This window comes from Schistocerca americana, chromosome 11 (assembly GCF_021461395.2).
Source record: "Schistocerca americana isolate TAMUIC-IGC-003095 chromosome 11, iqSchAmer2.1, whole genome shotgun sequence".
NCBI lineage: Eukaryota > Metazoa > Arthropoda > Insecta > Orthoptera > Acrididae > Schistocerca > Schistocerca americana.
The window spans coordinates 204188994-204212130 of record NC_060129.1 but is presented as its reverse complement, the minus strand read 5'-3'; the positions used below and the strand labels follow the sequence as shown (position 1 = coordinate 204212130).

General features: G+C 46.6%; 1 protein-coding gene across 1 annotated transcript in view; it reads right to left on the bottom strand.

Moving 5' to 3' along the window:
- Nucleotides 1–23137, bottom strand: part of LOC124553601 (tyrosine-protein phosphatase non-receptor type 11-like) — a 255423-nt gene that overhangs the window by 182718 nt on the left and 49568 nt on the right. Inside the window, exons 3-4 of the mRNA XM_047127457.1 lie at nucleotides 5227–5349; nucleotides 3882–4094 (exon numbers count right to left, since the gene is read on the bottom strand). Of these exons, the coding sequence (XP_046983413.1) occupies nucleotides 3882–4094; nucleotides 5227–5349 (336 nt within the window). The remainder of the gene's footprint in view (nucleotides 1–3881; nucleotides 4095–5226; nucleotides 5350–23137) is intronic.

Sequence of the window (23137 nt, the reverse complement as noted above, 5' to 3'; positions counted from 1 at the left end):
ACATCCAAATGTGTACTTTCGATTGAAAATCTGAAGGAGGAGGAGGCAGTATGCTATTTTTGAAATTACAAAAGATTCCATTGGCCTACCTCTTCAAAAAAGAAAGAAACGGTACATAGATCTTGACAAAAGATTAAAAGACGTACTACGTGCATTAGCCAGTCCTAAGCCTGGGTAAAATATGAAGGGATGTTATTTTCATGTCAGTCGGAAAGTTCACGGTTACGATATTTATTTGTAGTCGGAAACACGAGCGTCACCACGGAGGGAGTCTAGAGATTCGAAAAGTTGCATCATAAAAAATGTACCGTGATGTTGGGATTTGCTGTGGGCCTTAAAAATGATGATGTTTCAAAACGGTATGTGTAAATACAGCACACATTTTACCGGGAACAATAATTTCGCGAAGTTAACTTGCCGATTCTGGAATTTCGTCATTTATGTCATACGAAACTAATTATTTGTATTTGGTGGATCTCATTCACAAAAGTGGCAACGGCCTTGCCGCTGTGGATACACCGGCTCCCATGAGATCACCGGAGTTAAGCGCTGTCGGGCGTGGCCGGCACTCGGATGGGCGACCATCCAGGCCGCCATGCGCTGTTGCCATTTTTCGGGGCGCACTCAGCCTCGTGATGCCAATTGAGGAGCTACTCGACTGAATAGTTGCGGCTCCGGTCAAAGAAAACCATCCTAACGACCGGGAGAGCGGTGTGCTGACCCCACGCCCCTCCTATCCGCATCCCCAAGGAGGACGACACGGCGGTCGGGTGGTCCCCGTAGGCGACATGTGGCCTGAAGACGGAGTGCCATTCACAAAAGTAGGCTGTTAACGGTTTCTAAAGTTCTAATACAAAATCTGCTATTTTTTGAATTTTTAACTAAACAAAGCAAATTTTACTTGGTAAATTTCTTACATAACATGGTAGCTCGTCCTGTGAAGCTTCTAGGATTTTTGGTGAGGAAGGTGGAATGAGGACTCAGACAGCTGGTTGCCCACTTTTCTGCCAGAGTCCTCCAAACACGATCATATTTGCCTTTATTGTGCTCCAACAGGAGCATTTTTCAGCTGATTAGTATTTACTTCATTTTATAAAGATGAAATTCCAACTATATGAACTTTGGTGGAGTCATCTGCATTGAGCAACGAATTTTATCATTTGTAGACATCAAGAACAACACTCTAGTTATCGAGACTTTATACGCCACATCTAACCACAGGAAAATATTCTGTAATTTCTTTCAGATGAACAAGCCCATTGTCGCGTAAATAATTATCTAATTACTAACAGTAAACCCGGCGTTGCCCGGATATTTCTTCATCCCAGTTTTATGTCAGTTCATCCCCTCTTGCCTCATCTCTCGTCTCTCTATCCACCTGCTCCTTCCGCCCATCCGTCTCTCTTTCCATCTCCTCCATCTGCCCCCCCCCCCCTCTCTCACAACACTTCATCCTCCTCTCCTTCTCCATCCATCTTTCCTTCTCTGTCCACCTCCTCCGCTTTCTCTAATACTACATCAAATTCACAATAACACCCCGAATTTATGTATTTATTACAGTGTTCTATTAGTCATTCCCCATCTTGCCCCTTTCTCTGTTTACCTGCTGCTCCCTCTCTCTTTTAATTTGCTTCTGTCACTTCTCTGGTTTCACCTCCTCCACCTCCCCGCCCCCATCACGTTCTCCTCTCTCCGTATATCTCGTCCTCCGCCTCCGTCATGCCATCTCCTCTTTCCCCGTTTAAGAAAAAATACGTATATCTGCCAACTTTCGTGCTGATTGACGAGACGATGTCGAATTTATTTAAAGGTAGGCCAAGCGTCCGCCATCCGGCATACGTTGGTTTGTATAAATGCCTTCAGCACGAAAAGATACATAGATGAGCCAATTCCCAAGCTGATCAGTCAAACGGTGTGGAATTCTGTTGTAAGGTACCCTCCGCCGTACACAGTATGAAATTTGACGTAGACGGTGAGGTTCCCCTCGTTTTGAAGATCAAATGCGCAAAATTTCATGAAGATCGGAGCAAGACTGTGGCTTTTCCGGAAGTAAAGTACATTCGACCACGCACTGAAAGAATTTTTATGAAGACAGTAATCTTCCTCTCGGTTTGGGAAATATGGATTCATTTTTCTACACCCCGCTCGCTCTATGCCTACTTTGTTGCGAAACATAAATAACAGATTCGAACAACAGAAATGAAGTACAGGGTTATTACAAATGATTGAAGCGATTTCACAGCTCTACAATAACTTTATTATTTGAGATATTTTCACAATGCTTTGCACACACATACAAAAACTCAAAAAGTATTTCTAGGCATTCACAAATGTTCGATATGTGCCCCTTTAGTGATTCGGCAGACATCAAGCCAATAATCAAGTTCCCCCCACACTCGGCGCAGCATGTCCCCATCAATGAGTTCGAAAGCATCGTTGATGCGAGCTCGCAGTTCTGGCACGTTTCTTGGTAGAGGAGGTTTAAACACTGAATCTTTCACATAACCCCACAGAAAGAAATCGCACAGGGTTAAGTCGGGAGAGCGTGGAGGCCATGACACGAATTGCTGATCATGATCTCCACCACGACCGATCCGTCGGTTTTCCAATCTCCTGTTTCAGAAATGCCGAACATGACGATGGAAGTGCGGTGGAGCACCATCCTGTTGAAAGATGAAGTCGGAGCTCTCGGTCTCCAGTTGTGGCATGAGCCAATTTTCCAGCATGTCCAGATACACGTGTCCTGTAACGTTTTTTTCGCAGAAGAAGAAGGGGCCGTAAACTTTAAACCGTGAGATTGCACAAAACGCGTAAACTTTTGGTGAGTTGCGAATTTGCTGCACGAATGCGTGAGGATTCTCTACCGCCCAGATTCGCACATTGTGTCTGTTCACTTCACCATTAAGAAAAAATGTTGCTTCATCACTGAAAACAAGTTTCGCACTGAACGCATCCTCTTCCATGAGCTGTTTCAACCGCGCCGAAAATTCAAAGCGTTTGACTTTGCTATCGGGTGTCAGGGCTAGTAGCAATTGTAAACGGTAAGGCTTCTGCTTTAGCCTTTTGCGTAAGATTTTCCAAACCGTCGGCTGTGGTACGTTTAGCTCCCTGCTCGCTTTATTCGTCGACTTCCGCGGGCTACGCGTGAAACTTGCCCGCACGCGTTCAACCGTTTCTTCGCTCACTGCAGGCCGACCCGTCGATTTCCCCTTACAGAGGCATCCAGAAGCTTTAAACTGCGCATACCATCGCTGAATGGAGTTGGCAGTTGGTGGATCTCTGCTGAACTTCGCCCTGAAGTGTCGTTGCACTGTTATGACTGACTGATGTGAGTGCATTTCAAGCACGACATACGCTTTCTCGGCTCCTGTCGCCATTTTGTCTCACTGCGCTCTCGAGCGCTCTGGCGGCAGAAACCTGAAGTGCGGCTTCAGCCGAACAAAACTTTATGAGTTTTTCTACGTATCTGTAGTGTGTCGTGACCATATGTCAAATAATGGAGCTACAGCGAATTTATGAAATCGCTTCAATCATTTGTAATAGCCCTGTAATGATTTCTGTCGTATAAGGGGCAACATTGCTATTAAATAATAGCAACGAGATGACGAGAGCAGTCACTTTCAGTGTTACGTAAAATAACGTTATAGCTTGTGAATTATCACGACACAAAACGAGGATGATAAGCAATGTGGGAGTTGCTTCCGTTTGCGTTTGAAACTCTCGGAGAGGGAGGGGTGGGAGGGGGCAGCAAGGGGAGCCTCGATTTGTTTTGCCGGCCCGGGTTTAGCGCGCCACAGCTGGTAGGAAGCCGGCCTCGGTCTACCTCTAGAGATGGAGACGGCGGCGTCGTGAGACGTGGAGAGAGGTGTGTGTGTACTCACCGCTCGGTGCAGGACGCGGCGGCCTCCGGCTGCTGGCTGCAGTTGAGCGGGCAGCGCAGCTCGATCAGCTCCCCCGACTTCTCGCGCAGCTGGCCCTGGTTCTCCGTGTAGTACTGCACCAGCTCCGACAGCGTCGCGAACTTCTCGCCGCCGTACAGGTCGTAGAAGTCGCCCGTGTTCTGGATCTTGATGTGCGTCACCTCGCCGTTCCTCCTGGCCCGGGCACACACAGAGACACACACAGAAGCAGTCATTCCACTGTCCACTGTGCGTGTCTACGTACAGGCACGGTGCACGCTTAGAGGCGGGCCGCACCAGCTCCCCGCTCACCCATGTGTCTCTCTCTCTCTCTCTCTCTCTCTCTCTCTCTCTCTCTCTCCCCCACACACACACACACACGGCCTCTGGGACACGACTAGCAGCTCAACACTGATCAACCGGAAAACTTAACTCCCGATGTCCTTCGACAAAAGCCAGTTCGAAAATTGCAGGCATACTTATGCACATTACAAAAAAAAAAAAAAAAAAAAAAAAAAAAAAAAAAAAAAAAAAAAAAAAAAAAAAAAGCAGATATCGCGAAGGAATTACTAGAATAGGACGGAGATCTGTAGATATCAGATAGATCTGCAGAAAAACGTTTCAGATGTGTTACGACCCGTCGCTCTACCCTTCATTCGATCCCTGCGAAACCCTACATTTCAGCAGGATAATGCACGACCGTACGTTGCAGGTCCTGTACGGGCCTTTCTGGACACAGAAAATGTTCGACTGCTGTCCTGGCCAGCACATTCTCCAGATCTCTCGCCAACTGAAAACGTCTGGTCAATGGTGGCCGAGCAACTGGCTCGTCACAATACGCCTGTCACTACTCTCGATGAACTCTGGTATCGTGTTGAAGCTGCAAGGGCAGCTGTACCTGTACACGCCATCCGAGCTCTGTTTGACTTAATGCCCAGGCGTATAGAGGCCGTTATTACGGCCAGAGGTGGTTGTTCTGGGTACTGATTTCATAGGATCTATTCACCCAAACTGCGTCAGAATGTAATCACGTATCAGTTCTAGTATAATATATTTGTCCAATGAATACCCGTTTATCATGTGCATTTCTTCTTGGTGTAGCAATTTTAACGGCCAGCAGTGTGTGTAATCACATCTACCGATTTCCCTCCTGCGCGATGCGTCTTTTTCTCCTGTTAGAGTGTATTCTGCAACTGTCGTTGGGGCCCGCGCCTCCCTGCCTACACACGAGTGTTGAGCCCCGCAGAATGCGCCCTGTGAGCGGACGCCGGCGCGGCCGCCTCGCCACGGCAGCCAACAGTGTCAGTCAGTGGGTTGTAAGAGTTACCTGACGGAGAGCGTGAGGTCCCCCGGGTTGCTGCGGCTCGGCCTGGCCAGGAAGCTGCCGTCGAAGCCTCGCTCCATCAGCAGCAGCTCCGCCTCGATGCCCGAGATGTTGGGGTGGAACCACCTGCAACAGCCAACAGCGCACACACACTCCCACCTGACGTCTAATGTTGATCGGGTAAAATTAGAAAAAAAGAAAAAGAAACAAAACATTAGTGTAATACCGAAAAGTGAAACCAAAGATAAAGACAAAAAATGTAAAGGAAACTGAAAGAAGAAAATGTAAATAGAGTAAGACAAACAGAAGGTGAATTGCAAAAACAAAGCTAAAGCGTATTTAAAAAACGAAAAGTATAGCGGAAAGGAAGGGAAATCAGATGGAAGAAACAGACAAATCGAAAAGAATACGGGAATAAAAAAGTAAATAAAAACAAGTCCAAACTATTTATCGTCCATGTTTCACTTCCATACATGGCTACACTAGAAGCTTTCGAAATGTGGTGCTACAGAAGAATACTGAAGATTAGATGGGTAGATCACATAACTAATGAGGAGGTATTGAATAGAATTGGGGAGAAGAGTTTGTGGCACAACTTGAGTAGAAGAAGGGATCGGTTGGTAGGACACGTTTTCAGGCATCAAGGGATCACCAATTTAGCATTGGAGGGCAGCGTGGAGGGTAAAAATCGTAGAGGGACACCAAGAGATGATTACACTAAGCAGATTCAAAAGGCTGTAGGTTGCATTAAGTACTGGGAGATGAAGAAGCTTCCACAGGACTGAAGACAACAACAACAACAACAACAAAAAGTCTAAGAAAAATCAATGAAATTGCAACGAAAAGCAGAAAGTGAACGATTCTAAAATACGACAAGAATAGAAAACAGTAACGACCGAAAAAACGAAACAATCAACAAATGATTGGCGACTCCATGGCGTGTTGTGTGCACCACGACCAAACACCTTACAGCTTAGAGCGATCGCTCTAAGCTGTAAGCTTGTGGTTATAGCTTGATGCCAGTGCCTACCAATTTTAATTGTATATTACAGCACTGAGGATGGTCACTAAGTGACCGAAAATCGATTTTGCGGACAATAAAACAACGAAGTACGACCAAAGCTGATTTCCCTTCCAGTTCTATCAACAAATGAAATGAATCGACGAACAACATCACTGCCAAACACAAAAAACACACCCGAGTGCAAACATTTAGAAAAACAGAAACACTGTAAAACGCAGTAATAATTAGAAAGCTCGGAAATTCGAAAAATAACAATAAAATGGAAAAACTACCCATGAAGTTGTAAACTGCCGACAGGGTTAAAAAGAATACAAAACAATGAATAAAAAACGATAGTGAAATAGAAAAAACGAAAAAGCGATAAAAAACTGGGGCAAAGTGACATGAAAATTGAAACGAAATAAGAAAATTTTTCAAGGAGTTATAATAAAATGGAAAAAAGAACGGGATATAAACTAAAGAAAAACTAGAAACTGAGAAAACATGCCAGGAGCTAAATAACCGAGCAGGAAAACAAAGCTGTACTCGTTTTCTGATTAAGTCGTTTACGTGCTTTTGAATTTATGTGGCCCTTCGAACACCATGCCAACGGCCTCGCCGCAATGTTGACACCGATTTACGAGTAAAGCTCTCTCCGGCTGGGCCGGCACTCGGATGGGTGACCGTCCAGTCTGCCGCCCTCGTGAGGCCAGCTGGGGAGCTACTCGGTGGCGAAGCACTGGCATCGGCCAGGAGAGCGCTGTACCGACCACACGCCCCTCCGTATCCTCACCCAGCGATTCCGATCAGCTAAGGATGTCACGGCGGTCGGTCGTTACCGTTGCGCCTTCCAAAGCCTTTCGGACGCCGTTTACAGTTCCAGAGAGAATTAATAATCCAGTAAGTTTTTTTCAAGATCGACCATGAACGTGCTTAAACCAAATGAGAAATTCAACCAAGTCCTCAGTCTTCTTAACTGTTATGTCTATACAGGGTGTTACAAAAACGTATGGCCAAACTTTCATGAAACCTTCCTCACACACAACCAAAGAAAAGATGTTATGTGGACATGTGTCCGGAAACGCTTACTTTCCATGTTAGAGCTCATTCTTCTCTTCAAATCACATTAATCGTGGAATGGAAACACACAGCAACAGAACGTACCAGCGTGACTTCAAACACTTTGTTACAGGAAATGTTCAAAATGTCCTCGGTTAGCGAGGATACATGGATCCACCCTCCGTCGCACGGAATCCCCGATGCGCTGATGCAGCCCTGGAGAATGGCGTATTGTATCACAGCCGTCCACAATACGAGCACGAAGAGTCTCTACATTTGGTACCGGGGTTGCGTAGACAAGAGCTTTCAAATCCCCCATAAATGAAAGTCGAGAGGGTTGAGGTCAGGAGAGCGTGGAGGCCACGGAATTGGTCCGCCTCTACCAATCCATCGGTCACCGAATCTGTTGTCGAGAAGCGTACGAACACTTCGACTGAAATGTGCAGGAGCTCCATCGTGCATGAACCACATGTTGTGCCGTACTTGTAAAGGCACATATTTTGCAGCACAGGTAGAGTATCCCGTATGAAATCGTGATAACGTGCTCCATTGAGCGTAGGTGGAAGAACGTGGGGCCCAATCGAGACATCACCGACAATGCCTGCCCAAACGTTCACAGAAAATCTGTATCGATGACGTGATTGCACAATTGCGTGCGGATTCTCGTCAGCCCACACATGTCGATTGTGAAAATTTACAATTTGATCACGTCGGAATGAAGCCTCATCCGTAAAGAGAACATTTGCACTGAAATGAGGATTGACACACTGTCGGATGAGCCATTCGCAGAAGTGTACCCGTGGAGGCCAATCAGCTGCCGATAGTGCCTGCACACGCTGTACACGGTACGGAAACAACTGGTTCTCCCGTAGCACTCTCCATACAGTGACGTGGTCAACGTTACCTTGTACAGCAGCAACTTCTCTGACGCCGACATTAGGGTTATCGTCAACTGCACGAAGAATTGCCTCGTCCGTTGCAAGTGTCCTCGTCGTTCTAGGTCTTCCCCAGTCGCGAGTCACAGGCCGGAATGTTCCGTGCTCCCTAAGACGCCGATCAATTGCTTCTAACGTCTTCCTGTCGGGACACCTTCGTTCTGGAAATCTGTCTCGATACAAACGTACCGCGCCACGGCTATTGCCCCGTGCTAATCCGTACATCAAATGGGCGTCTGCCAACTCCGCATTTGTAAACATTGCACTGACTGCAAAACCACGTTCGTGATGAACACTAACCTGCGGATGCTACGTACTGGTGTGCTCGATGCTAGTACTGTAGAGCAATGAGTCGCATGTCAACACAAGCACCGAAGTCAACATTACCTTCCTTCAATTGGGCCAACTGGCGGTGAATCGAGGAAGTGCAGTACATACTGACGAAACTAAAATGAGCTCTAACATGGAAATTAAGCGTTTCCGGACACATGTCCACATAACATCTTTTCTTTATTTGTGTGTGAGGAATGTTTCCTGAAAGTTTGGCCGTACCTTTTTGTAACACCCTGTGTATCCTTATGGCACACTGTACCTTCATATTCCACCTTATACTTGTTGCTCGCCCTTACGTCATTATTTTAGAACGGTCCTCAGTTGTGCGTTTGTTTTAGTGTGTAAGAACTAAATATCTCCAACACGGCGCAACGTCCGAAAAAAATGTTCTAGGTGTAAAGTTAACGTCAGTCTGTGCAACAAGTCGCCACATCCGAGATAAACGAAACAGTGGAACGTCAGGAGAGTCCACTTGAAGAGAAGTGACCCAGGCAGGCGAACAATCATACGGCACTGCGGAGAGACTTGAAATTCCAACACCCCGCACATACGGCGACTGGATGGAAACACACACCGAAGTCACTAACCCTGATGGCGGGGTCCGACGGCGGACACCGAAACCAAGCATTCCCACGGTTTGGGGACTCAGCGGAACCAACCCAGCAGGGAACAGAAAAGTACGCTGCCATACGAGCATCTTATTTGCCAGAAGTGTCAATGCCTAACTACATTATTTGTACTGGACAATCAAGTTAGCAACTGTAAAGTAAATTTCGAACATAAATAGGAACCGTTAAAGGTAGAATCAAATCCGTCTGTCGTGACTTGAAGAAGGAAGTACACTTCGTATTTGTCGATTGCTTCAAAATGGCTCTAAGCACTGTGGGACAACATCTGAGGTCATCAGTCCGCTAGAACTTAGATGCAGTCTGGAATTCCTGTGTCCGGATAGATGTATGCCTATTACACATTACGACCCTCTTCAACTGTCGGCGTTCTCAGCCAGTCCACAGACGAGGTCGGCCTGTACGCCTTTGTGCTGTACGCGTCCCTTCACGTTTCCACTTCACTGTCACATCGGAAACAGTGGACCTAGGCATGTTCAGGATTGTGGAAATCTTGCCTGCCGGCCGCGGTGGTCCAGCGGTTCTAGGCGCTCAGTCCGGAACCGCGCGACTGCTACGGTCGCAGGTTCGAATCCTGCCTCGGGCATGGATGTATGTGATGTCCTTCGGTTAGTTAGGTTTAAGTAGTTCTAAGTTCTAGGGGACTGATGACCACAGATGTTAAGTCCCATAGTGCTCAGAGCCATTTTGAACCAAATCTTGCCTACTGACTTATGACACAAAAGTGACACTCGGTCACCCGACCACGTTCGAAGTCCGTGAGTTCCGCGGAGCGCCCCATTCTGCTCTCTCACGATGTCTGATGACTACTGAGGTCGCTGATATAGGATACCTGGCAGCGCAATGCACCTAATACGAAAAACGTTCGTTGTCGGGGGTGTCCGGATACTTTGGATCACATAGTGTATTATATGTTGCCGCGTCGGGCGTGCCCGCAAAGTAACCAGGAGGCAAGCAACGTCGCGTTAGGCAGCGGTCGTAACTTTTTGGCTTACCAGTGTACCTCCCGTGGGTGGGGAGACTGTTGTCGTTGGGTTGTTACGGCAATCGACATGGAGACTGAACGGAAAGCAGTCTGCTGGAAAATTGGTTGCCTGATCACCGCCTTGTAGTCCGATTCGCGAGTAAGACCGTACTGCAGTTGCCTCTCTAAATTCTGGCGCGAACGAAAAAATGGCTGACATCGAAATAACTGTCCAAGAATCAGAAAAGCAAGTGAAATCTCTCAACAGAGGAAAGGCCGCTGGACCCGATGGGATACCAGTTCGATTCTACACAGAGTACGCGAAAGAACTTGCCCCCCTTCTAACAGCCGTGTACCGCAAGTCTCTAGAGGAACGGAAGGTTCCGAATGATTGGAAAGGACCACAGGTAGTTCCAGTTTTCAAGAAGGGTCGTCGAGCAGATGCGCAAAACTATAGACCTATATCTCTGACGTCGATCTGTTGTAGAATTTTATAACATGCTTTTTCCTCGCGTATCATGTCGTTTCTGGAAACCCAGAATCTACTCTGTAGGAATCAACACGGATTCCGGAAACAGCGATCGTGTGACACCCAAATCGCTCTATTTGTTCATGAGGCCCAGAAAATATTAGATACAGGCTCCCACGTAGATGCCATTTTCCTTGACCTCCGGAAGGCGTTCGATACAGTTCCGCACTGTCGCCTGATAAACAAAGTAAGAGCCTACGGAATATCAGACCAGCTGTGTGGCTGGATTGAAGAGTTTTTAGCAAACACAACACAGCATGTTGTTCTCAATGGAGAGACGTCTACAGACGTTAAAGTAACCTCTGGCGTACCACAGGGGACTGTTATGGGACCATTGCTTTTCACAATATATATAAATCACCTAGTAGATAGTGTCGGAAGTTCCGTGCGGTTTTTCGCGGATGATGCTGTAGTATACAGAGAAGTTGCAGCATTAGAAAATTGTAGCGAAATGCAGGAAGATCTGCAGCGGATAGGCACTCGGTGCAGGGAGTGGCAACTGACCCTTAACATAGACAAATGTAATGTATTGCGAATGCATAGAAAGAAGGATCCTTTATTGTACGATTATATGATAGCGGAACAAACACTGGTAGCAGTTACTTCTGTAAAATGTCTGGGAATATGCCGAATTGAAGTGGAATGATCATATAAAATTAATTGTTGGTAAGGCGGGTGCCAGGTTGAGATTCAATAGGAGAGTCCTTAGAAAATGTAGTCCATCAACAAAGGAGGTGGCTTACAAAACACTCGTTCGACCTATACTCGAGTATTGCTCATCAGTGTGGGATCCGTACCAGGTCGGGTTGACAGAGGAGATAGAGAAGATCCAGAGAAGAGCGGCGCGTTTCGTCACAGGGTTATTTCGTAAGTGTGAGAGCGTTACGGAGATGCTTAGCAAACTCGAGTGGCAGACTCTGCAAGAGAGGCGCTCTGCATCGCGGTGTAGCTTGCTGTCCAGGTCTCGAGAGGGTGTGTTTCTGGATGAGGTATCGAATATATTCCAGAATGAGATTTTCACTCTGCAGCGGAGTGTGCGCTGATATGAAACTTCCTGGCAAATTAAAACTGTGTGCCCGACCGAGACTCGAACTCGGGACCTTTGCCTTTCGCGGGCAAGTGCTCTACCATCTGAGCTACCGAAGCACGACTCACGCCCGGTACTCACAGCTTTACTTCTGCCAGTACCTCGTCTCCTACCTTCCAAACTTTACAGAAGCCCTCCTGCGAACCTTGCAGAACTAGCACTCCTGAAAGAAAGGATACTGCGGAGACATTGCTTAGCCACAGCCTGGGGGATGTTTCCAGAATATTTTAATCTGCCAGGAAGTTTCATATCAGCGCGCACTCCGCTGCAGAGTGAAAATCTTATTCTGGAAACATCCGCAAGGCTGTGGCTAAGCAATGTCTCCGCAGTATCCTTTCTTTCAGGAGTGCTAGTTCTGCAAGGTTCGCAGGAGGGCTTCTATAAAGTTTGGAAGGTAGGAGACGAGGTACTGGCAGAAGTAAAGCTGTGAGTACCGGGCGTGAGTCGTGGTTGGGTAGCTCAGTGGTAGAGCACTTGCCCGCGAAAGGCAAAGGTCCCGAGTTCGAGTCTCGGTCCGGCACACAGTTTTAATCTGCCAGGAAGTTTCATATCGAATATATTGCTTCCCCCTACTTATACCTCCAGAGGAGATCACGAATGTAAAATTAGAGAGATTCGAGCGCGCACGGAGGCTTTCCGGCAGTCGTTCTTCCCGCGAACCGTACGCTATTGAAACAGGAAAGGGAGGTAATGACAGTGGCACGTAAAGTGCCCTCGGGCACACACCGTTGGGTGGCTTGCGGAGTATAGATGTAGATGTAGATTCACTGCGGCGCGAGGCGCTGCAGCCTTTGTTTGTTTTTCCTCCGCTACTCTCGGCCCTGAATATTGAGCCGTGTCGGCAGAATAGGACGTCGCGTGCGCTCTTGTCGCCCCCTGCGCTCCCACGCTTCGCGCCGCCCACCACCGCTCCCTCCTTCACTTTCACGCAGCACACAGCGCGGCCCATCACATCACATCACATCACATCACATCAGTGCTGCGGCGGCTGAGTCACGACGACAACATCGGGCCGCCCTCGCCCAGACACTCTCGCAGATGACTCGCCGGCGCTACTCCCAGCCTCGCCGCCAGTCCCCAGTGGTTTCTCGCGACCTCGGGCCGTCGTCACACGGACCGTGCTGTCGGACGTTAACGCTGGGCGTGCCGAGTCGAACGTGCTGCTGACCGCTCAGGAACGATGCGATGCGACTCGTGCACACGGTACGTGGTCCCCGACGTGGTGTACGCGATCGCAACGCACTCCAGCGGCAGTTCAGTTCAGGGATGTTTCTAGTTCGTAGATCACACTGTTTACTCAACGGGCGCGCCTAATATTCCCACGTTAGCTCCAGTAAAACGCACATTTTCCTGCATCGTCCATGAAAAGGAAAGTACCGTGTCCAATCAATAAGCACACAGGCTTATAAAAGTTCCATTACAAACAGTGCGGTACAAATTTGCAATACTTCTCCGCGTAAGATAAGCACTATTTCATCACTCCCACATTTTAGTAAAGCCCCCAAGGTCAGTCTTACTTGATCACTGTTCCTTCCGAGTAGCAGAATCTTTGGAACATGTGAATTACGAAGAGTAAAGGAAAAAGAAGCAAAATATTTTTATAGAAGCAGCTGTCCTGTAGATTACGCCAATCGAACAAAGTCACCCCTGAAATAAAAGGTGATCTTATATTCACATATCAAATATTATAGTATATACACTTATATTAGACTAATAAATTATCAGAACCTAATAAAAACGCGAATGTTATGAAAAAAATTGGATGTGTTCAGACGCGAACCACCGCCGCAACAAAAACTCACTATTGGACAGACACGCTACTCATTGGGCTTAACATATAACACGTTCTTTGCTCTTAGCCATATTGTGTTACGCGGTGCTAAAAACGTTAATCGTACATGATTATGTTACTAAAATTGTACCAAGAACACTGCGTTTTGGGTGGACCTTCAGTCTGTTGCTGCCTTCGAATAGCCTACTCTCGTAATACGCAAGTGACAATAATTCTTTTGCTACGAATATGAAGTTTCTCATTATTTTATGGAAGCGAATAACACAACTAACAACGGGTTTTCCAGTGATTCTCAATTTGCTAGTGGTCAGAAACGGCATACGTACACATAGGCTCGAAATGAACGCCAATATGGCGCCTCACAGCTCTGTACTGAAGGAAGACGGCGTGCGTGTGACGTAGGCGGCGTCGTGCCATCTCATTGGCCAACGCTCACAATGTCTGACATCCCAGATACTGCTCTGCACGTTCGCAAAGACTCCCGAACGTGCTGTTCCACGCTGTGACGTCAGAAACTCGGCTCGGCCAACGCTCAACGTTCGGATGCACGGCCCGCGTGGCGACGGCTTCAGCACGTCCTGGCGCCGACCGACCAGTGGAAACGGGAACGATGTGAGCGGCGCAGACGCTGCGTCACGCTCGCCGTGCTATACGCGCACTGGCTCGTAAATTGCACAGACGGACGGCCGCAAAACTCCTCTATTATCTCTCTTCAAACATGATGTACAGGACATGAAATACCGTCTGATAACTGCGATCATTTGTATGTTAACACACTACTGGCCATTAAAATTGCTACACCACGAAGATGACGTGATACGGAGGCGAAATTTAACCGATAGGAAGAAGATGCTGTGATACGCAAATGATTAGCTTTTCAGAGCATTCACACTAGGCTGGCGCCGGTGGCGACACCTACAACGTGCCGACATCAGCAAAGTTTCCAACCGATTTCTCATACACAAACGGCAGTTGACCGGCGCTGCCTGGTGAAACGTTGTTGTGATGCCTCGTGTAAGGAGAGAAATGCGTACCATCACGTTTCCGACTTTGATAAAGGTCGGATTGTAGACTATCGCGATTGCGGTTTATCGTGTCGCGACATTGCTGCTCGCGTTGGTCGAGATCCAATGGCTGTTAGCAGAATATGGAATCGGTGGGTTCAGGAGGGTAATACGGAACGCCGTACTGGATCCCAACGGCCTCGTATCACTAGCAGTCGAGATGACAGGCATCTTATCCGCACGGCCGTAACGGATCGTGCAGCCACGTCTCTATCCCCGAGTCAGCAGATGGGGACGTTTGCAAGACGACAACCATCTGCACGAACAGTTGGACGACGTTTGCTGCAGCACGGACTATCAGCTCGGAGACCGTGGCTGCGGTTACCCTTGACGCTGCATCACAGGCAGGAGCGCCTGCGATGGTGTACTGGACGACGAACCTGGGTGCACGAAAGGCAAAACATTTTTTCGCGTGAATCCATGTTCTGTTTACAGCATCACGATGGTGGCATCCGTGTTTGGCGACATCGCGGTGAACGCACATTGGAAGCGTGTATTCGTCATCGCCATACTGGTGTATCACCCGGCGTGATGGTATGGGGTGCCATCGGTTACACGTCTCGGTCACCTCTTGTTCGCAATGACGGCACTTTGAACAGTGGACGTTACATTTCACAACTGTTACGACCCGTGGCTCTACCCTTCATTCGATCCCTGCGAAACCCTACATTTCAGCAGGATAATGCACGACCACACGTTGCAGGTCCTGTATGGGCCTCTGGATACAGAAAATGTTCGACTCCTGCCCTGGCCAGCACATTCTCCAGATCTCTCACCAATTGAAAACGTCTGGTCAATGGTGGCCGAGCAACTGGCTCGTCACAATACGCCAGTCACTACTCTCGATGAACTGTGGTATCGTGTTGAAGCTGCACGGGCAGCTGTACCTGAAGACGCCATCCGAGCTCTGTTTGACTCAATGCCCAGGCGTATAGAGGCCAGAGGTGGTTGTTCTGGGTACTGGTTTCTCAGGATCTATGCACCCAAATTGCGTCAAAATGTAATCACCTGCCAGTTCTAGTATAATATATTTGTCCAATGATTACGCGTTTATCATGTCCGTTTCTTCTTGGTGTAGCAATTTTAATGGCCGGTAGTGTAATTCTCAACCAATGATGTACTACCGCAATAAAGTCTTGAGATGTTCAATTGACTCTTTTATTAGAACATGATACGCGTTTCCGGATTACACCCATCTCCAGACATGACAAGACTGTTTGTGTCGCAGTCATATTTTAATCGACACTTTCTTTGAGTTGTCAAGGCTGTACGCCTGGTTGCTTAGCAGGAATGAATTTTGTGATGTCTGAAGACGGGTGTAATCCCGAAACGCGTAACATGTTCAGCAGGCCAGTGTGGCCGAGCGGTTCTACGCGCTTCAGTCTGGAACCGCGCGACCGCTACAGTCGCAGGTTCGAATCCTGCCTAGGGCACGGATGTGTGTGACGTACTTAGGTTAGTTAGGTTTAAGTAGTTTTAAGTTCTAGGGGACTGATGACCTCAGACGTTAAGTCCCATAGTGCTCATAGCCATTTGAACCATTTTTATAACATGTTCCAATAAAAAGACTCAATTGAACATCTCATGACTTTATTGCGATTGTACAGCACTGGTTGCCAATTATCTGCTAAAACATGCGTTTTCTCCCTTGTTCATACGCCAGTCAGGTTGTTCTGTTTCACGTAAATGAAAACTATAATACCTCCGAACATGTTACTTCTCTGCATGAGGGAAAAGCTATTTTCTCATTCGTACTTTTTAGTAAAACAGAAACGTCATTCTTATTTGATCAACGATCCTATTCAGAAGCAGAATCTTTACAGCATGTGAAATACAACATCTAAAACAAAGTGCAGAATCTACAACATGTCCTGTAGATGAAGCCAATCGAACGAACTCACTTCTCTAAACCAGCACACTTGCATTTACAGAACATCGAATATTATAGTACATACTTGCACGAAACTAATAGGAAAGTAACAGAACCTACAGAAAACTGAAATTTTTGTAAAAAGTATTACGGCGTAACAGGCCGCTAACCACCCACACATTACACTTGTGTGCTGCGTATCTTTCTTACCATACACAGTAGGGGCTTGTAAAATTCTGGGAAAAAGATTTTGAAATGATAAGGAAAACACGGTTAAATGATTTTTTAAGATTATTCAGGACTATATTATCAGATAAAGAAGGGGTTTCGGCTATCCAAACAGTCACCGCAGCTAAGGAAGAAAAAACTGAAAAATAGGATTCCATTGTGAATACACAGATATAAAAATTAAAAATGTTATTACTCCCCTCTTCAAATGATTTCTTATACCTCTTCAGCGCTGCAGTGACACGTTGGTGCGCTATCATTGCTGTCCTTGCAGGTCTGACCGATCATCCCAACATTTATTACGATATACTTTCACAGATAATTAATAAATATTCCAACACCTTTTTAAAGCTGTCTCTAACACATTTTTACACAACCTTTACGTAATATATTCAGATGGTTAATAATAGTTGGCGTGCGTACTTTTTTTTGTTTTTTTTTTTTGTTTAACACAAGTCGTCAATTGTGTCTGGTCTCTTTCAGATTTAAACACAGACAGACAACTACTAATTAATTAGTGCGCCCTGGATTGTTCATTAATAATCATCTCTCGACTTAAAAACTACCGCCACACACTCTTCTTTAGGAATCTCTGGCGCTACACACTACGAGTAGAAAATGACTATATGCAGCATTTAACATGTCCTGCAAGTTTTAATTGTTGCTATGTTATTCAGTAAAATTTAATTATGACGAACTGTACCGAGAACAATGCGTTTCTGATGGATCCTCGATGTGGCATTGCCTTAAAATGCTTTAAGTTCACAATACGCAAGTTTCATAATTATTTAACCACGAATATGACATTTTCCCGTCGTTTCGTTAGAACAAATCACACAATTTTTCGAGACATCCTGAATTTGCTGGTGCTCGCAAACGACGTACACACATACGGGCTTCAACTGAAAGCCAATATGGCGGCTCACACTTCTACTGAAGAGACGTGAAGTACGTCGCTCCTGGCCATCCCATTGGTCGACGTTCAAATGCAGAACATCTGACATGCTAGAGCGTGCTCTGAGCTTTCGGAAGGACTCCCCAACGTGCTACTCCGCGTTATGACGTCAGAAACTCGGCACCACCAACGCACAACGTTGAATAATGCATGCGAGACTGAAGAGAAGCCGAGACACGTTCAGTGGATTTGTCGACTTGGGAAATGCGTTGCACAGTGTAAAATGGAGCAAGATGATCAAAATTGTGAGAAAAATAAGGGTAAGGTATAGGGAAACACGACTAAGCAGGAGAGCTTCTGTAAAGTTTGGAAGGTAGGAGACGAGGTAATGGCAGAAGTAAAGCTGTGAGGACGGGGCGTGAGTCGTGCTTGGGTAGCTCAGATGGTAGAGCACTTGCCCGCGAAAGGCAACGGTCCCCAGTTCGAGTCTCGGTCCGGCACACAGTTTTAATCTGCCAGGAAGTTTAATCAGGATTGATGGTCACGAAACAGATGAAGTTAAGGAATTCTGGTACCTAGGCAGTAGAATAACCGATGACGGAGGAAGCAAGGAGGACATGAAAAGCGGACTAGGGCTGGCAGAAAGGGCATTCCTGGCCAACAGAAGTCTACTACTATCAAACATAGGCTTCAATTTGAAGAAGAAAGTTCTGAGAATGTACATTTGGAACACAGCGTTGCATGGTAGTGAAATATGGACTGTGGGAAAACGAGGGAAAAATGGAATCGAAGCCTTTGAGATGTGGTGTTACAGGCGAATTCTGAAAATTAGTTGGACTGATAAGGTAAAGAATGAGGAGGTTCTGCGCAGAATCGGAGAGGAAAGGAAAATGTGGAGGGCACTGATAGGGAGAACAGACAGGGTGATTGGACTCCTGTTAAGACATCGGGGAATGACTTCAGTGGTACCAGAGGGTGAAAACTGCAGAGCAAGACACAGACTGGAATGCATCGGCCAAATAATTGAGGACGTACGTTGCAAGTGCTGCTCAGAGATGAGGAGATTGGCAAACATGGCCGCACTAAGGCCGAAGCGACACGAGGCACCGAATGACCAGTTGCTTGTCTCGAAAAATGTTCTCTGCCGGCACAGCAGGGAAATTCAAATCAGTCAGAAGACTGATGACTAACACGAAATACACAGTATTTACGAAGGCAACAGAAAAATCAGACATTCGATGTATGATTCAGTCACAACTTCAAGTGTTTTATTCAGTACACGATGTATTTCGGACCCTGTGGGTCCATCATGGGGTGTAATTTGTCTTAATACATGCTTTATTTGCTCTCTTGAAGACAAATTACACCTGAAGATGGACCCACAGGGTCGGAAATGCATCGTGTACTGAACAAAACACGAAAAGTTGTGACTGAAGGCGTTTTTTAATTCATACGTGGAGTGTATTGGGTACAGTCACGTAAGAAGCTGCAAAATATGAATAAAATAAAAATCAGACATACTTAGACCAAAGAGCTTGAAAATGGCGGTTAGGACTTTCAAAACCAGACAGGAACACATCAAAAGCCAGAAGCATGAAATTGGCCATTCTACCTTAAGTGGCCTACACGCCCAGAAACTAGAACCGTGTGAGCGCTTTGGCCAACCGAACGCGAAGTTCTTCTCGGGCGGTCGATCGGGCGTGACTACCCTAACTGACGGCCGGCATCCCCTCCCCCTCCGCCCACCCCTTCTCCGCCATCGCTTGACCCGATCCACGCCAGAAATTGTTCTGTGTCGTGCTGTCCAAACTATGTAGTAGTTGTTGTCTTCACCCCCTGAGACCGGTTTGATGCAGCTCTCCATGCTACTCTATCCTGTGCAAGCTTCTTCATCTCTCAGTACCTACTGCAACCTACATCCTTCTGAATCTGCTTAGTGTATTCATCTCTTGGTCTCCCTCTACGATTTTTACCCTCCACGCTGCCCTCCGAGGCTAAATTGGTGATCACTTGATGTCTCAAAACATGTCCTACCAACCGATCCCTTCTTCTACTCAAGTTGTGCCACAAACTTCTCTTCTCCCCAATTCTATTCAATACTTCCTCATTAGTTATGTGATTTACCCATCGAATCTTCAGCATTTTTCTGTAGCACCACATTTCGAAAGCTTCTATTCTCTTCTTGTCCAAACTATTTATCGTGCATGTTTCACTTCCATACATAATTACACTCCATACAAATACTTTCAGAAACGACTTCCTGACACTTAAATCTATATTCGATGTTAACAAATTTCTCTTCTTCAGAAACGCTTTCCTTGCCACTGCCAGTCTCCATTTTGTATCCTCTCTACTTCGACCATCATCAGTTATTTTGCTCCCCAAATAGCAAAACTCCTTTACTACTTTAAGTGTCTCATTTCCTAATCTAATCCCCTCAGCATCACCCGACTTAATTCCACTACATTCCATTATCCTCGTTTTGCTTTTGTTGATGTTCATCTTGTATCCTCCTTTCAAGACACTGTCCATTCCGTTCAACTGCTCTTCCAAGTCCTTTGCTGTCTCTGACAGAATTACAATGTCATCGGCGAATCTCAAAGTTTTTATTTCTTCTCCATGGATTTTAATACCTACTGTTTTGTTTCCTTTACTGCTTGCTCAATATACAGATTGAATAACATCGGGGAGAGGTTACAATCCTGTCTCACTCCCTTCCCAGCCACTGCTTCCCTTTCATGCCCCTCGACTCTTATAACTGCCATCTTGTTTCTGCACAAATTGTAAATACCCTTTCCCTCCCTGTATTTTACCCCTGCCACCTTCAGAATTTGAAAGAGAGTATTCCAGTCAACATTGTCAAAAGCTTTCTACAAATGCTGGAAACGTAGGTCTGCATTCCCTTAATCTTTCTTCTAAGGTAAGTGGTAAGGTCAGTATTGCCTCACGTGTTCCAACATATCTACTGAATCCAAACTGATCTTCCCCGAGGTCGGCTTCTACCAGTTTTTCCATTCGTCTCTAAAGAATTCGTGTTAGTATTTTGCAGATGTGACTTATTAAATTGATAGGGGTGTAAACAGTATAAGCTGTAGGTGTGTCATTTCTAACTGATAGAGTCCAGATGCTATACCAAAAGTGTTACAGCTGTGTCCAGATAGGCAACGGACGATCAGAATGGTTTGGAACAAAGGGTGGCGTCGGACAGGGAAGTGCCCTCTCACCACCCCTGTTTATAATGGTAATTGCCCACCACTGACGCTTGCGGTTCTTTATGACACTGGTAACCGGAACCTCAACACCGGCTACTTTTCTATTCAACTCGTTCCTGATTTTTGTTCTTCCTAGTTGTCTGATTCACAGTTCTAATGACTCTCCGTGTGCTTTATCAAAAAAAGTGTACCGAAACGTTGCACCGCGTTATTTATTTTTGTACTTCTAAAAGACACACATTTGTATGTTTGATAGTAGATCTTGCTTCCGGCGGTCAGAGACAGGTAACGGACGTATTCACTGAGGCGGCGTGCTACCGACACGGGCGGTGTAAACAGCGACTCGAAAGTGTAATCCGATTTACGTAAACAATAAATTTAGTACAGCCAGACGTTTTCTCTTTTACAACATCAGCATAAACGACGGTCATTGGAACAAAGAAAAGCTACCATCACATAAAATACACTACTGGCCATTAAAATTGCTACACCCACAAGATGACGTGCTACAGACGCGAAATTTAACCGACAGGAAGAAGATGCTGTGATACGCAAATGATTAGCTTTTCACAGCATTCACAGAAGGCTCGCGCCGGTGGCGACACCTACAACGTGCTGACGTGAGGAAAGTTTCCAACCGATTTCTCATACACAAACAGCAGTTGACCGGCATTGCCCGGTGAAACGTTGTTGTGATGCCTCGTGTAAGGAGCCGAAATGCGTACCATTACGTTTCCGACTTCGTTAAAGGTCGGATTGTAGCCTATCGCGATTGCGGTTTATCGTATCGCGACGGTTCTGCTCGCGTCGGTCGAGATCCGATGACTGTCAGCAGAATATGGAATCGGTGGGTTCAGGAGGGTAATACGGAACGCCGTGCCGGATCCCGACGGCCTCGTATCACTAGCAGTCGAGATGACAGGCATCTTATCCGCACGGCTGTAACGGATCGTGCAGCCACGTCTCGATCGCCGAGTCAACAGATGGGGACGTTTGCAAGACGACAACCATCTGCACGAACAGTTGGACGACGTTTGCAGCAGCACCGACTATCAGCTCGGAGACCGTGGCTGTGGTTACCCTAGACGCTGCATCACAGACAGAGGCGGCTTCGATGGTGCACTCGACGACGAACCTGGGTGCACGAAAGGCAAAACATTTTTTCGCGTGAATCCATGTTCTGTTTACAGCATCACGATGGTCGCATCCATGTTTGGCGACATCGCGGTGAACGCACATTGGAAGCGTGTATTCGTCGTCGCCATACTGGCGTATCACCCGGCGTGATGGTATGGGGTGCCATTGGTTACACGTCTCGGTCACCTCTTGTTCGCAATGACGGCACTTTGAACAGTGGACGTTACATTTCAGAACTGTTACGACCCGTGGCTCTACCCTTCATTCGATCCCTGCGAAACCCTACATTTCAGCAGGATAATGCACGACCGTACGTTCCAGGTCCTGTACGGGCCTCTCTGGATACAGAAAATGTTCGACTCCTGCCCTCGCCACCACATTCTCCAGATCTCTCACCAATTGAAAACGTCTGGTCAATGGTGGCCGAGCAACTGGCTCGTCACAATACGCCAGTCCCTACTCTTGATGAACTGTGGTACCGTGTTGAAGCTGCATGGGCAGCTGTACCTGTACACGCCATCCGAGCTCTGTTTGACTCAATGCCCAGGCGTATCGAGGCCGTTATTACGGCCAGAGGTGGTTGTTCTGGGTACTGATTTCTCAGGATCTGTGCACCGAAATTGCGTGAAAATGTAATCACATGTCAGTTCTAGTATAATATATTTGTCCAATGAATACCCGTTTATCATCTGCATTTCTTCTTGGTGCAGCAATTTTAATGGCCAGTACTGTATGTTTCCGTTAATACAAAATCATCCAATTTCCACGTAATTCGTTGAGCGTCAATTACAACCAACTGTTACCTCTTTTTACAACAATACCACAACGGAAATTAAATTCAGATTATTTTCCTTTTCTACAACAGTACCATAACTAAAACGAAACCGGCATTACTTTGCTTCCTGTTACACACGTACCACAGTAAGTGTTCGAAATGCCCACCACTCGATCCGACATACGCTTCGTTACGGCGAACCCGGTTTCGTCGCACTCGTTCACACACACACACACACACACACACACACACACACACACACACACACACACACACACACACTTGCCTTTTGGTACTGGCAGCATCGACAATCGTCTGCTTAAGTTCGACCACATTATTTACATGCCGAGCATAAATAAGTTCCTTCACGTGGGCCCAAAAGCGGAAAATCCGTTGGATTTAAAT